The 17062-nt window shown below is 36.6% G+C and overlaps 1 protein-coding gene across 1 annotated transcript; it reads right to left on the bottom strand.

Annotated features, from left to right (window-relative positions):
- Positions 1 to 9431: 9431 nt before the first annotated feature.
- LOC137712531 (proteasome subunit alpha type-3-like) lies at positions 9432 to 16329 on the bottom strand. Its single transcript, XM_068451607.1, has 10 exons — positions 16132 to 16329; positions 15967 to 16006; positions 15738 to 15821; positions 14586 to 14659; positions 13773 to 13859; positions 13605 to 13689; positions 13439 to 13485; positions 12917 to 12982; positions 11649 to 11739; positions 9432 to 9740 (listed from the first exon to the last, which is right to left on the bottom strand). The coding sequence occupies exons 1-10, from the start codon at positions 16233 to 16235 to the stop codon at positions 9669 to 9671; spliced, it is 750 nt and encodes a 249-aa protein (XP_068307708.1). The 5' UTR covers positions 16236 to 16329; the 3' UTR covers positions 9432 to 9668.
- Between the last annotated feature and the right edge of the window lie 733 nt (positions 16330 to 17062).

Below are 17062 nucleotides of genomic sequence, written 5' to 3'. Positions count from 1 at the left end.
CCAAAGGTGCAAAGTAGGGAATTTCATGAATTCATCAAAGGGGATATACTTGAGACAACAATGCCCAAAGAAGTTGAATTTGATGACATTGGACAAGTCATAACCATCACATGCAATCTGGCCAAGTCCAATATCCCTGAAACTTTCAAAGGAGTGGTGTTTGTCATTGAGTTCTTGTCACACAAAACAAGTAAGTCATTTTTTTCAAATTCCATTACATTTTATACTAACTTGTTGTTTTTTATGAATCAGGCACCTACATTAGAATTCAAACCAATGCCGGTTCACTTCAAGTATCACCTTCCATTCAAGGACCAATTCCATGCCATTTGATTTTATTTATGTTAAAAATAAAAAAATTAAAAAAAAAAAAAAAAAAAAAAAAAAAAAAGAAAAAGAAAGAAAGATACTAAACATGGAGAAAGATGGAACCTTCACATATGATGTTTACGTGAAGCCCCACTACGAGGCGTCGAAGCAGAAGGAATAGAAGCGGAAGGCATAGGAGCAGAAGGCATAGAAGCAGGAGGCATAGAAGCGGAAGGCATCGGAGCGGAAGGCATCGGAGCTAGAGCATTCCAGGCCTCAATACTTGGCCAAACGCTGGATGACCCAGGAAAAAGGTGCCTCTGGAGATAAGACGCAAGCCTTTGACGGTCATTGTGAATTCGACCCTCAGATTCTTGCAGCTCATCAAGCTTCCTCTTCATCCCCGACGAATAGTTATTTGCAAGCACATGCAAACTTCTATTCTCGTACTTAAGCTGCTGGATCTCTTGCTTAAGTCTTTCCACCTCTGCCATCAACGATTCCACTTGGCGGGACCGAGCAAGCAGGCGTTGGCCCATGTTGGACACAGAACTCGCACATTGAACACTAAGTGCGAGGGACTCTTGAACGGCCAACTCATCGGACCGTCCTGACAGCAGCCTACTATCTTTTGGAGTGAGGAGGTTTTTAGCTACTATTGTAGCTGTTGTGGCGTCCTGCATCACAGAGTCTTCACCTGAAAGATGACCGTTAGAAGATAAAAAAGAAGGGCGCCATACATTACCTTGACGGGGCGCAACCGGATCGCTGCTGAGACTCAAATCTAAGCTAAGGTTCGATGAGTTTGCCATTTTTTTCAAAAGTGTTCAAAGAGAAGGGGTGGATGGAGTTAAAATTTCACAAAGGGCCGGAGTCGAGTTTCAGGAATGGGAAATCTTCAGAGTGTGTGTGTTGGGGTGATTGATAGCTCTATAAAAAGCCAAGACGACGCGTCCACCGATTCAAAGAGCCGGATTTTCCGGCGTAATTTAGGCGACGCTCCCTCGGCTTTTTAGAAAACGCGTTCAACTTTGTCAAAAGATTTCTGACAAAGCTGAAAACACGTGGAGGCCATCATCGCATCTACACATCTTTAGCCGACAAGCGCAAAGTTCGGCGACGCTTTCTCTGCTTTTCAGAAGACGCGTGCAGCTTTGTCAAAAGGAGCCGCATCTGCACTACCACGTGTCGTTCAGAAAGCGAAGGGGCGTCGTTCAGAAATCGAAGGGGCGCCTGCTCAGAAATCGAAGAGGCGTATTCAAAGATCGAAGAGGCGCCACTATTTCAAAGAGCCGGATTTGCGGGATCAAAACGTTTGTCGACAAGGGTAAAAAGTACCACCACTTGATATTATCTCTATATATGTCGACCTTCGTCTTTTATGGCAGGGCAAACCTGAAGAAAATGCCCAACTCTCCCTCACCTGTGAGGGCGCACTCCCAGCAAAGCCTTTCAAAATACTCAATTCTTTCTTCTTCCCCAAAGATGATACCAGATGCCTGGAGTACATATGACCCAGGAGGAAACGGCGGATTGAAGCATGTGCTGATTCATTCACCGCTTCTTCAAAGCAAAGGTATCTCATATCATCAAGGTCAAAAGCAAAAGTATCTCATATCATGCTCTTTCCCTGTCTTTTTCTTTGTCCTTGTTCTTACTTGCATGGCAAAGTAAAAGAAGCAATCAGCCGGCACTTGGAGTCAGTCTTCCGATCTGGAGCCAACTGCCTGGAATCTATTCCTGATTGCTTACCTAGCGTTGCTCTCGAGTAGTCATCTTCAACGGTTGTTACACTTCCAGAGAAGGGACCACTCCTGCAAAGATTGAACAAAGAAACAGATAACAGGAGGAAGCTCAGACCTTCGGGGGAAACCAAAAGAACCATCCTGCTGCCTAGTTCAAGAAGTAGCACAAAGGAAAATCAACGATGGGCAGAAACCAGTTCAAGAGTAAGCCTGTGGAATCACAAAGATCAAAGCCTCAATGCAATCACCAAGGAGAAGAGGGAATTTACACTCCATAACCAGATTTGCGTCCCTAAACTCTTCTCTTTGTTAATTACATTATGCCATGTTTAATATGTTTAGTTGCTTTTTGTGTGTTTACTTATGTTTTGTGTGAATCTATGCTTAAAACATTGAGGACAATGTTTGATTTAAGTGTGGGGGGGGGGGGGGGGTAACTAAAGTGTTTTGTTGCAAATTCGTAGGGTTTTATCCACCATAACTTCTAATGTTGTTCCTTGCTGTTTTAAGGTGTTTTTAAGTTGTTTTAGTGTGTTTTGTTTTATAATTCGAAAATCCCATAAAAATTTGAAAAATTGTTTTGAAAAACCCAAAAAGAGTTGTTTTAAAAGTCGTTTTTGTGTGTTTGTGTCTTAGGGTACCTTCCAACACAATGATAAGGATTTGGTTTATAATTGCATGACGGTTAGAAAGAGTTATAAACATAGAGAAAAGTTTGATTTACTCTTGGTATATGCTTGGTTATGGTTATAATGTATGACTTCACATGCAATCATAAAAGAAAAATTCGTTTTTGTAACATGCTTGAAGGAAGAAACTCAAACAAACGCTACATCCCTGTGAGACTCGAGCCATTACTTTCTTTGGAGAGTTATTTTCTGTGATTCTTTATTTTCTAAAGTTGTTGCATGATCTCATTATTCCTTGCTTGGTTGCTACTTAGAATGCAATTGTATCATGATAGAACTAAATGCTAGAACTCATGCCCATTTCATTCAAAGCATGTTATTGATTTGCATAACACATATTCAAGAAGAAGTTGTGTAGTGACCACCACCATAGCCAAATAGCCTTACTTCCCATACTTCGTATATGTTGTAAGTTTTAACCCCGTTGAGCCTCGTTTTGCCTTTATTCCTTGTTTACCCACATCACCCCTTACCTAGCTTAGAGTAGGACTTTCCTATACCCTTGTTCTTAAAGTTTAGTGAGCATGACTTAAATGAATTCCTTTTGAGTTACATTATGCAAGAAAATGAGTGTGGGGGAGTAAAAGTTTGTTCTTACGTTTATATGTATGTTTTGAGATTCAAAAGAAAAAGAAGAAGAAAAGAAACAAAAAAAAAAAAAAAAAAAAAAAAAAAAGGAGTGAAAATAAGTAAGAATGAACTCACGAGCGTTGATGGTTGAAGAAAGGGTCCAAAAAGTTGAATATGGCCCTAAGTTTTGTGTGATTTTCCCTTGGGTGTTCAAAGTTGACTTCTGCGTTCTTAAGGGAATTCTAAGTGCCTAATTCAATACTTTGCTCACTATTGCTTTAAGAATGTTTGTTTATCCTTCACCTTTCATTGTTAGCCAATACCGTAGCCCCGTTACTACCCTTTGACTTCTATATTGAGTGTTATGTATTTCAATTGTGGAGTTTGAACTTGGTATGAGCTTATGGTGTCACTGGTTCTCGCGTCTAAGTAGTAGCATTCCATTCATGAGATCATATCTAAACATGCTTATTAACTCCAGAAAATGCTTTCCTTATTATAACATATGTGAGTGTTCGTCTACATGTTTACATCAATCTTCTCACATATACCTTGTGTAGGGTGTGTAGTCAGAAAATCTGTGTGAAAAACGAGAGTACATCTAGTAAGAAATTGAGGGAATTCTCTAAAGGCATGTTACTACATTTGAAATGTGTTTTAATTGCTTAATTGTGAACTAGTATGTGGTGACTATGATTAAGAATGTACTTAAGTGTAAAGATGGCTCAAATCTGTGAGAATAATGATTTTTAACTTGTCATGTGCATTGGAAGTCCCTGATACGATTGTTGGAAGGTGTAGGTTGTGTTTTGTTCTTTTTGTTTTGTTTTTCTGTTTTGCTCGAGGACTAGCAAAAGCTAAGTGTGGGGGTATTTGATAGGAGCATATTTATGCGACTTAAGTGGCTTGTTCTCGTACATTTACATTATGTTTCTTTAGTTATTTTAGTACTTTAAGCTATTTTCGTGTGTTTGTAGGTCCAAAGGGCTAAAGGAGCAAAAAGATGCATTTTGGAGACTTTTGGAGCACTTTTGGGCTAAGGACGGATAGCTTATGCTTGAAGCCAAAGTGTTGGACGAAATTGAAGACCTAATTGGAGCCAAAGTGTTGGAACCTTGTTCTCTTTAGTTTTAGGACATTTAAACCTTTCCTAATCCCAATCATGCCATGCATAACACACATCCATTCTAACACATTGTCATTGCACATGCATTTCCTTCATTAGTTAACCCACATGCACTTATCACTTATCATCACCACATATCATATCACTTAATCACTTATCACTTAACATCACCACTTAACCACTTATCATATCATAACCACATATCATATCACTTATCACTTATCACTTAACATATCATCCACCTACTTCACCTACAACATCCACCTACTTCACCTACAACATCCACCTACTTCACCTACAAATGACATAGCCATATGTTCCCTCCACTACTCCTATAAATACCCTTGCATTCATTCATTCATGGACATCTCATTTTCATACACAACACACCACAAACACTTCCATTCCCTCATTGCCGTGAGTCCCCCTTCCTCTACAAATCCAAACACCATCCTTCCATCTCCACAACTCCTCTTCCATTCCTCCACCACTCCCCAAACCATTCACACCATCAAACTATCCCTAGACCTTGTGCTACAACGAAGAGGAAGAGAAGAATGCCTAAACGTTCATACAATTCAAGTTTGAGTTGTTAGAATGTTTAGGTGCTTCTTTGATTTCTATGTTTAATTTCAATACTCTTTGTTTTGTACGAATGAGGCATGGAAGAGAAGAGGGCCTAAACGTTCATACAATTCAAGTTTGAGTTGTTGGAATGTTTAGGTGTTTCTTTGATTCTCTTTGTTTTGTACCATGAGGAACTAAACCCCCCTTGGCTAGGGGGGGATTCGAAATAAATGTTTATGCTTGCATTTTGATTTGATTACTTCTAATTACGTTTCATAAGTTGTGGATTCAATTTGTTTAACCGTTTGATTGATAACTTATTTATGTATGTTTATTGAGAGTGCACGCTTAATTTTCATGCATGAATATGACGCTAGAATATAAGTGAGTTTCACCTAATCGTTATGAACTTATATTCACAAGTAGTGGAGGTTGCTTATAAACAATCGCGTTAAATGAATTCTTGGCACGAGTTTCATGCTCATCATAGTAACGAATGCCTCGTCAACACTTATAGTTTTCATAATGCTTAATGATCTTTGATTGTATCTTTATTGTGCTGTTCACGTAAAGGACTTTTGGAGAATGTTGTGAATTGCGTTGCGCTAACCCATCCAATTCATTAACTTAAGGAAAACTTGACGGTTAATTTAAGCGGACCTAATTAACCCGGGGTGATGAGTTTAATAATTTATTGAAATGCAATTGGAAATCTTTTTATTATGTAAGTGTAACATGTGTGGAGAAGAACCCCTTAGCCATTCTATCATCCATTCATTCCATTTCATCAATTTCATATTTACATTCTGTTTTAATTTGTTCATTTAATTTAATTTCGTATAAACTTAAATCCCCCTTTACTTTAATGTCAATTTAGTTAGAAATCATTTTAGTTTGTGTTTTTAAAAGCATTTTGAGTTTTTGGTTTGTTTTAGAGTTTTAAAGTTTAGTTTTACATTCTTTGAGTCTAATTTAGTGTTTTATATTGCGTTTTTACGTTTTTGAGTCAGTTTCCAAGACATTAACAATCCCTCCTAATCCTCGGTCCAGAACGATCCCTACTTACACTTATACTACAAATTGACAAAAAGAGGGTTTAATTTGTGCGCGTATAAATCCCGCATCAGCAACTCGCTTAACTTCGGAGTTCCGACAGAACCCGAAGCCAGTGAGCTCCCAAAAGGCATTGTGCTAGGTAGAGATGAGATATACATATAAGGCTTACAGGATCCACTCTCCTGGGCAATATGGGATGAATTGTCACATCCTGGCCCTGGCCCCACCACATCACAGGCTCAACTCCACCGTAGCACGATATTGTCCGCTTTGGGCCCCGACCACACCCTCACGGTTTTATTTTTGGGAACTCACACAAGAACTTCCTAGTGGGTCACCCATCCTAGGATTGCTCTTATGCACTACTCGCTTAACTTCGGAGCTCCAACAAAACCCGAAGCCAGTGAGCTCCCAAAAGGCCTCATGCTAGGTAGAGATGAGAATATACATATAAGGCTTACAGGATCCACTCCCATGGGCAATGTGGGATGTTACAATCGACCACCCTTAAGGGCCCGACATCCTTGTCAACACACATCCGGCCATATCCCAGACTCGACTCCACCGTAGCACGATATTGTCCGCTTTGGGCCCCGACCACGCCCTCACGGTTTTGTTTTTGGGAACTCACACGAGAACTTCCCAATAGGTCACCCATCCTGGAATTGCTTTCGCGCGTTACTCGCTTAACTTCGGTGTTCCGACAGAACTCGAAGCAAGTGAGCTTCCAAAGGGTCTCGTGCTAGGTAGAGATGAGAATATACATATAAGGCTTACAGGATCCACTCCCCTGGACAATGTGGGATGTTACACCATACATAGCAACATTATTGTCCTAATTCCCTTATAGAGAAACTAATTTGAATAAAATTTTCTCCTATCTAATTTGAATAACATTACTGTACTAATTCACCCTAGGCCTTAGTATGCACCATAAGCAAATCAACTTGTCCAAAAAGGTGAAGGGTTAATCCTCCTATTTTAATGTTCATCATTCTGGTGGCCATCCCAGTTTCTAGCCACTGCTCCCTTCTCTAATCAGAATCCTCAAAGCGCACAATTCTCATGAAAATAAACAAGAATAAAAATATGAGAAAACTAATGCAAATAACTTCAAATTTTTGCATTTTAATCAAAAACTATCTACTAACTTTATTAATGATAAGGACAAAGAATAAAAAATAAAAAATAAAAACGTTAAAAACACAACTTGCTAAGCGCGCATCCCCTACTCCCCCATTTCCACTCTTTTTTCTCTTGTTGTCAGTTATCATTAAGAGATTTTTTTTTTCTTACAGTAAGAAAAAGACTACAAATTGAATTACATTTCTCAGTTTTATTTTTATGGTGTTGGTTCCCAATAGTAGTCAAGATGACGAGAGATTTTTCAATATGCCTAGAACACGAGGTGGTACACAACATGTCTCTATACAATGGTGAGATTCTTTTGTTAAAAAAATAATAACATAAAAAATAAAATTCCCACCACTTAGATAATAACACGTGGTGTACCACTTGTGTTACAAGCACAAAGAAAATTTCTCTAAGATGACATCCAAGCTAAAGAAATTGGATGGAGAGCTACATTTAATTATTGTAGGTATGTAAAAAATGTGAGGGAATTTTAATTTGGTAATTGAAAACAACTTCTTAACTATAATTACTGAGAACATAATCTTCTCAAGGTTTTAATCTAAATGATCACTTCTAGATTTATCATTTTCGATGCAATAGGTGCTTTTATAGGACCAAAAAGGGTCCAAGTTCCAAACCTTATGAAATTGAACCAAGAATTAGGCACTATTTATAAAACTTGACCAATAAGTAGACACTATTTATAAAACTAGACCAATAAGTACACTATTTATATAACTGGACCAATAAGTAACACTATTTATGAAACGAAACCAAGAATTAGACACTATTTCTAAAACTAAACCAATAGGTGGAAACTATTTATGAAATTAGACTGTATACTATTTATTAAACTCGACCAAGAATTAGGCACTATTATTGAAAGTGGACTAATAACTAGGCACTATTTATGAAACCGAGCCAAGAAAGAGACTATTTATGAAACTGTAGGCACTATTATTGAAAGTGGACCAATAACTAGACATCATTTATGAAATCGGACCAAGAAAGAGACACTATTTATGAAACTGTACCAATACTATACATTATTTATGAAACTGAACCCAATAACTAGACACTATTTATGAAACCGAGCCAAGAAAGAGACTATTTATGAAACTGTAGGCATTATTATTGAAAGTGGACCAATAACTAGACATCATTTATGAAACCAGACCAAGAAAGAGACACTATTTATGAAACTGTACCAATACTATACACTATTTATGAAACTGAACCCAATAACTACGCACTATTTATGAAATATGACCAAGAACTAGGCACTATTTATGAAATTGGATCAATAAATAGTGTAGCACCATTCATTTTCATAAATAGTATTCAATTTCATAAATAGTGTTTAGTTTCATAAATAGTATATGTGATGGACGCACAGGTCCCGCGCATTAGGGCCTTTTTTATTTTTTTATATTAAAATTATATCATTTTCATTAAAGTTTAAGCTCTTTTGCCCTTTTTATTAAAATTTAAAGGTTTTTTTTATTAATATTTAATTATTTTTCATTAAATAAAATTATAGCATGGTTTTTGTTAAAATAAACTTAGCCCAAGCCCTTATCATGAAAGCTCCCTAAAAATAATCCAAGGATGAGGCCTCACTAGGTGAAAGTGAAATGGAGCCGAATTGAGAAGTGAAGCCTAATTGAGAAATGCACCTCTGCAGTTGCACTAAATAAAACCAGTATGGGTTTGACTACTTATCTGATGACACATGTATATAACTAATTAATTTAAATAATTATTTATATTCATAGTTCGGTTCGGTTATAAGTGGTTCTACTAAGGTGAAAACTAGAAACAGAACTAGTATAAACGGTTTAGTCCAATTCTTGAACCTAAGTTGACTTTTTTTTGTCAATATGGTTTTTTGCAATTTGAATTGGTTTCTCGGTTCCACAGTTTTTGATTGCAAAAAACCAATTCAAATTGCTTAAAAACCATATTGACAAAAAAACCATATTGCAAAAAACCATTTGATTGGTTAGGGTCCACAAGTAGCTGTGAACTTGAATGGCGTCTAAAGGCTTGCATTTCATTTGTAACACTATTTTCATGCTATAAATTCGATAGATATGATTCTTGTAAAAAGTGCCACCAAAAAAACAAAAACAAAATTCCCATTCGTTTACGGAAAAATCCCAAAATATGTTTAGAAACAAAAATTGAACGCCAGCAAAAGTTATAGCAAACTCACAAGTGAAATAACAGAATTACTTCAGCAGTTCAAAAGGTGAATGTGCATTATAATGTAAGTGAAACTCTGTTTCTCAAACATCCTACAGATGCGGTTTGCACCACAACGTTGGTAAATTGAACGTTTTAACGTACAAGAAATACTACAGCAGCCCAAGTTGGCTAATGAAAATCCATCAATCTTATCTCAGTAACCCTTTTCTGTTGATGTTCTTCTAGTAGGGTTTCAGAATGCCAACACATTATTTCATCGGCTTCTTAATCTGCATCCATTTCTTCCAATGCTGCTTTAGCCGCTGCCTTTGCTTCCTCTAGAAGCTCATCCGGAACCTGAATAACCAATAACAAAATCATCAATCTGCAGTATAGCAACACAGCCTTTCAAATATAACTACCAAAAAGGGAACACAACCAACAAAAACAACTAAGGCAAAAAAAATTAATACAGTATTGAAGTAGCTAACAGAAACAAAGAACAACAACAAAGCCTTTTCCCACTAAGTGGGGTCGACTGTATGAATCCTAGAATGCCATTGCGCTCAGCTATGTACCACATCTTCCACTAGATCCAAGTACTCTAAGTCTTTTCTTAGAGTCTCTTCCAAAATCTTCCTAGGTCTTCCTCTACCCCTTCGGTCTTGAACTTCTGTTCCATAATCACATCTTCTAACGAAAGCGTCAATAGGCCTTCGTTTAAATGCATCAGAACCCTCCGTGCTAAATCATCAAATTTGAATAAAACAAAAATGTGGAGGTATATAGCGCACAAGTTCGGTGAATCAGTAAGCAGCTAGGAATCACACACAACTTAAACACCACAAACTCCAAATCATGTACTGGTTGAGATGACTTGCATTTTAACAGGGAAATAGACTAAAAACAGCAACTAAGCCTTCAAACGAGAAGCACCACATTTTTTTTACCACCAGAGGTACGTGGGTCCCACCAATGTCGGTCCTAACTACCTTCATTTGAAAGGTGGCCAGCAAGGTGGTCAATATATGTAGTACAAATAGCAGCACTCAAAAAAGGATTGTATTCAAATCAACGTTTTAAAAGGCGAAGGCATAGGCAAGACGTTTCATGAATAGCCCTGGCTATGTGAAAGCCTTGAGGCGTGAGGTGAAGCCTCATGGGACCTAAATTTTATAAGATATAGGTACATATATTATAGATATAAAATATAATACTTTGTAAAACAAACATCCCTTGTCATTCAAAAGTGCACAAGTCATAAACAAGTTTAACTCAAAAACATATAAAATAAAAAATAAAAAAATAAAATCATTCCTCCAAATATGCTCCACATACATTGAAATAAAAACAAACAAAAAAACAAAAAAATTGACAACGAACAGTCTCTTTCCCTCGTTAATATCCACTCATTTTACAATACTAATATGCTCCACATGCAGCCCCGACCCACTCTCTTTCCCATGGTACACTGTCCCTCACTCTCACTTTCCCTCTTCACTGAGTGGTGGCGGTGCTGCTCAGTTGGTGGTATCGTGAGAAGAAGAGAAGGGAGGGTTTCAGCGATTCACAAAGGAGAAGAAGAACGTGAGGCTGTCGAGGACTCTAGTGTCGAACGAAGAAGACTGAGAAGAAGTTTTATAAAATAAAACAAAAACGCCCAGTTCGCCCTAAGGCGTACCTCGATCATGTCTAGGCGAGTTTTTGCCTACTCCCACTGGCAAGAGGCGTTTTCACCACCGCCCCACCCCAAAAGCTGCTTAGGCATGCCTTGGGGTTTTTTTTTTTTTTAAACATTGATTCAAATTAACAGTCTTAGATCATAATGAAAATCTTTTGCATAAATAAATCAAGATGGAAATTGATCATACAAATAAAGAGAATCAGCTCAGGCTCCAAAAATGTACTCAATTTTTGTTCCAAACGTTAGCATTTGTGAGACCCGCAATTGAAATGTACAATTCTACATGATCCAACTGAGATATAGGTTATTGGTCATGGAGTCATGGGCCACTCAACTGATCGGTGGATCCTTAAGAACAGCTATGGACTCATGCTTAGAATTCACAAACAATGGTGTGTAACAAACAATTAAAAGGAAAATAGAAAATGAAACAAAAAAGAATTAAAACAAAAATACTTCTGAAAACATAAAATGTCAAAAGGATGGTATGAGAAGCAAATGTGGCAAATAAAAATAAAAGCCATGTCGTAAATTAGTTTGAAATTTGCAGGTGCATTGAACTTGGAAAGAAATTCAGATACCTTCTGATGCAGACGGTTTGATTCATCACAGACCCAGCTCATTTCTAACTCAAACTCCTTGTCCTTTGCCTCATCATGAATTCCATAAATGCTGTTGTGCATCATTGAATATTTAAATTAGTAGAAAGTTCAGATTGAGCATCACTAGAGATGTATAAATACATGAATGCTACAATATTTGTTATGCAATGTTGGGGTGATATAACATGAGTGAGTTTACTATAAGATCACTTTTTACAAAAAGCACATTAGTTCAGGATATAAATCAGGGCTAACTCATGAAGCGATTGAAACAACCAAGTGTCTGAAACAGAAAAACAAATGACCCATTAAAATAAATATATGATCGAAGAAATACAAACTAATATTCATAACAATTATGCAACATGCCACTGCCTCTTTGAGGATCCAACTTGGGGAGTTGTATTTCATCCGTGATATCAAAACACTGACAACTAGATGCGCTGTGAAATAATAAGTGAGAAACATCTGGCTAATAACTTTTTTATTTTTGGTGGAAGATAAAAATGAATTCTCTTTAGAGATTAATAAGAGTACTTGAGAGTTGAGACGGGAATGCTGCACCACAACATGGCTAAGCCAAAAGGAAGAAGAAAATAAAAAACAACAGCAATAGGACCAGAACAAAGCCCACAATTAAGAACCGCAGAAACCTTAAACCCAAGGAAGAAAAGGGCCTTGAGGTGCAAAATCATTAACTTTTACAATAGACTTGTAAAGATGTATCTCTAACCCCACAAATTCCCCACCATGTAGACTTTTTTGGATCTATCTCTTACCCTATATTACCTTCCATATGGGTAACAAATATAAATTTTTGTCCAAAATCCCAGCTACAGGGCATAGAGTCCAAGAGCAGTTCTGCCCATGTGCAGTCCTCATCTGCTCAATTCTCGTTTAATCTTACACAGACACCAAAATTGCACAAAGGCAACTGCCTTTGTTTAGTTCACAATGAAGTCTTCTTTCCTTTTTCTTTTCTATTATAGTTTGTCCAGTAATTATTCCGTTAAGAAGGCACAGTTCGAATAGCTGTTGTAGCAACTCTCATTTGTTACAGTACAATAAAAAGATAGGACTCGTACTGGTTTAGGCATATAAATGGAACAGTACACTTTAAACTAACCATTATTTAATGACCTTGTAACAAAATAACTCCATGTCTAGAAGTCTATAGCTAGATGTCATCATCGTTATTATCAACTTAAAACGTGCAGAGCAAAGTATTCATTGTATATGTCACTCACATCTTGGCTACTTCAATAACGCCTTGCCGACAAGTCAACTCCGAAAGCTTCAACTTTTCAATCTCTCTGTCATCACATGATATGGATATATAAGTATCACCATTCAAATTTCTCAGCACAATAAAATATAATTGAAACGTATTAAAGTCAGAAAAAAACTGACATTAATGTCTTTGTTAAAATGTAAAAGACACATGCTCAAGAATCCTTGTCATTACTATAGGCTCTATACAGCCTGGTAGATTGATTTTGGTTTGGTCTTTGACTATTTGATTCAAGGCTTACAGTTTGGTAGTTCAATTCTTGTTTGATTCGAGGTTTATAGACAGCCTATATTCTCAAATGTTCCTTAAACCAAAACTCTTCCAGCCTAGTTCTACCCTATTTTGTTCACAAGCTTTCAGAGTGACCAAGATAGACCAAATTGAGCCCATATTAATAGGAAGATTTTCACACAGAAAAAAAGTTTATAATACTGCAATATCTGTCAGAAAAAATTTAGAAATCAAACTCTGAACTTACGTCTTAGCAGCCTGCCTGCCTTTTCCAATTGCAGCACCAAAATACCTCTAGATGATATGCACAAGCAAAGATTAATACAAAAAACCAAAGAAAAAACATAATTCAAATGTTCAAGGATAAACACTATTCTTATAGCAATGACAACCAGATACAAAAGTAAACCTACATAAGAAACACCAGAAGGTTCAACCATGTATAATTGCGGCCCATCTCTGTCATAACCACCAAGGATTATCCCACATCCAAATGGTCTGCAATATAACATTCACAGATAATCAGAAGAGATGAAAAGAACCTTTGAAATGACAACATGATTAGTGAGTTCTCAACAAACCTGAGCCACCAATAAAGTGTACACAAATGCACATAACTAGCAATACGTTCAGCAAGTTCCTTAACAGGAATCTGTTCACCATACACACTGCAGGAAGAATCATAAAAATAAGGACAAATAAACTAAAAGTACAAAGACCAATCATGTATAATTACGAGCCAATCATGAAATAGCAAATGGTAATCATTCTAAAAAAGGAAGAGAACATATTTTGTTACAATTATGCACATGCAAACAATTATGATATAACATTTACAGAACTTGTTCACCAACCAAACTGTCTAGATAACTCGAGCGGATATTAACAAAATTGACCTCTTAATGTCCATTATTAACAGGCGTCAAACAAGAATAAACAAGTCCTGACTCCTGAAAATACAGGTGTATGCAAAATAGATAATAGCCATCAAGTGAGGTACCAAAAATTATTTTCATTTTATCAAGGTGCCAGCAGTTGTAAAGATTACACTGTGTGCATGTAGCATGCAAGTGGGATTCAAACAAAATATTTTGGGCCTTTCTATTGACTCATTAAATTACCTGCCAAAGTAAGACTATATATACTCAGAATAGATTAGACCACCTTAGAGTTGATATTTAAATACAAATCCAGACTAACAGACCTGTTCTTTCAAATTATACTAGTGTGACAAACTGAAAGGGAAAATGTAAGGATAGTAAGGGAAGGATAGATTAACACAAATCCACGAGTGATAGAGAGGGAGAGAGAAAATGTTTAGACGTTCCAAAGAACATAGACACTCCACGTTTTCTTGTTTGTTTTATACATGAAATCCAAAGGAAAAGGCAAACCTTTCATAGTTGGTAGCTTCAGACTTGGTCCTAGCAACAATTTGCCTACCATCCGCAGCTAATCCTGCCACTGCCTGTAAATGGTAAATATCACAAAATGCATCATACCCTACTTTTGAAAGTCAGTTCTCTGATGGTAAAATTGATTGGATATACTTAAGCCACCAAAATTATCAGACAAATCTCTTAGGAAGTCAAAAAATCGAGATATGGCACCAAAATGTTTGAAAATCTGTGTATATCATACATTCATTGAATATCTCAACATATCCGCCAATGAGCTAAGGAATTAAAGATGCATCAAATTATAGTTTGGAATTAGTTATACAAATTCAAATGCTGTTTAGAATAACATATCACCAGTTTGACAGCATAATAAGGAAATCTTAAAAGGAAATGCACAAATGATGCAAGATTCAGGCTACCCCAGTCTTACAGATTCAAACCAACTTGTGACTTTTCTGTTCCCAATCGCATTTGAAAATAAGCAGCAGCCAATATGCTACTCGTTTTCAAATACAATCCCAATGATGAGGATAGGAGGATATACATTAAGATATGGAGGGTAAGTCAGAGATATTCAGGTGCTAACTCCTGTTTGGTTGAAGAAAAAAAGGTCTGTAAATTTTTTAAAATAATCACTCTTTGAGCACCAGGATTGCTTTAAGTTTAAGAGATAGATCTCTCATATTTTTAAGCTGCAAGAGAAACACTTCTTTCTTTTCAAAACGCAGTTAGAGGCCAGAGCAACCGAACTTTCAGATAACCCAACAGCAAAACTGAACTATTTTAACATGTAATAAAAGATTTCTGTAACTTTATATATAAAAATTAAGGATAATATTGATTCAACAGTTACAAGTAGTATTGCTCCTTCCTCACACCCACCATTTCCTTCATAACTCAGTAGTTAATTCAAATTTCTTATGAAGATTATGGAATCTCCCTCACATTATATATGTCCATGGAACATATAATCGAACATTCAAACGATCATGACCACAACAAAACCCTGACCTCCTTAATTAGCAGTAAAAGATATGTTAAAAACCAAAAAGTTAACAAATTAACCATAAGTGAGCTCCCTGAGCATTTGGTAGAACTGGGTATTAAACAAAACAGCAAAAATCTACAAAGAATCCAAGTAAATACCATCCCGGAGTGGCGATGGACTGAATGAATCCTTCTATTGGAACCGGGCAGCATCATCTTCGACGCTATGAGCTTTTCCACACCCTGAAATTCAAAAGAAATCAATTTAAATAAAGAAAAACCCCTAAGTTTGAATATCCAAGCGTATGAGAGCAAGAATTTCAAAAAATTTATAATATCAAATATTTTTTATATAAATAATAAATAAGAAAAGGAAAAAACGGTTTACCATAACAACGCCGTCCTTACATTTGATCCCAATAACAGTCCTGCAACACAAAAATTTCCATTTACAAAACCCTTAACCCCGAATCAGATGGCGAAAAATCCTGCAGATTGAGAATTTGGATTGCTGCGGGGAAGAAAATAGGGTTTGGAGAGGAAAGGTAGGTACCCGGAGTTGTCGACGGCTTTGGCGGCGTACTCGATCTGGAAGACCCGGCCGTCGGGGGAGAATGTGGTGACGGAGAGATCGTAACCTGTTCCGATGCTGCTCATCTTCTTCTTCTTCCTCTTTTTTATTTTTCAGCTGTTTGTTGTTGTCTGTTGAGTGCTCGACTGAGAAACAAACAGCTACAAAATAAAGAGACAATGGCTTCCCTCTCAAGAAATAATAAATAAATAAAAATAACTTTAACGAGTAGTGTCCTTTTCATTTTATTGAAAAATTATATTCTTACATTAAAAAATTAATCATTGTATTACATATTTTATCTTTTAGTTTGCTCTTATTGTTAAAATTCAAAATTTTTCAAATTATTTTCATTAATTTTCTGTAAATAAAGCAATACAGTTTTGCTATTTGCTAATCCAAACCAGAACAAATCTAAACAAAAAAAAAAGGTATAGAAAATCGTTAATGAACAGTGATTGGGCCTTACATATTTGATTAGTTCAGCCCATGTATGCACGCTAATTTCATTTAGATCTCGTTTGGCAGTTCGACTGTACTGACTATTTCAGTCGAATAGAATAATTATTGCATCTATTGACTTAATTAATCGGACGATTGGTGCAATATCGGAGTAATGACTGATTTGTTGAAGTAGAAAAACTCATTTTTTGTTCTTGCGTAAGTGCAGATTTGAATCTGAGGAAGGGGAGGGGAGCAACAACAATTCCATCACTCCCTTCAATCACTGCTGCTAGATTCCAACATTTCTAACCCATTTAAATAAAAAGCCCAGATCAAATCTTTCCTTCAACTGGATTTTGAAATTATAAAGAATTCTGCAAATTGATTTTGTTTTGGGCGAAAGCTAAGGGACAGAGGAATGGTGATTACTGAATCGATGTTTTATTGAAATTGATTTTTGCTGACTGAA

The sequence above is a fragment of the Pyrus communis genome, chromosome 13, assembly GCF_963583255.1.
Source record: "Pyrus communis chromosome 13, drPyrComm1.1, whole genome shotgun sequence".
Lineage (NCBI taxonomy): Eukaryota > Viridiplantae > Streptophyta > Magnoliopsida > Rosales > Rosaceae > Pyrus > Pyrus communis.
Note: the sequence above shows the minus strand (reverse complement) of the source record. Positions and strands in the feature narration are given on the sequence as shown.

Excerpts from the sequence above, each read along its gene's own strand:
- LOC137712531 (XM_068451607.1), bottom strand. The coding sequence starts at position 16,235 with ATGAGCAGCATCGGAACAGGTTACGATCTCTCCGTCACCACATTCTCC. Across the intron at positions 16,007-16,131 it reads AAAGCCGTCGACAACTCCGG|GACTGTTATTGGGATCAAAT; the intron begins GTACCTACCTTT and ends TTTGTGTTGCAG. Across the intron at positions 11,740-12,916 it reads GTTATTGAAGTAGCCAAGAT|CATTTATGGAATTCATGATG; the intron begins GTGAGTGACATA and ends GATGCACAACAG.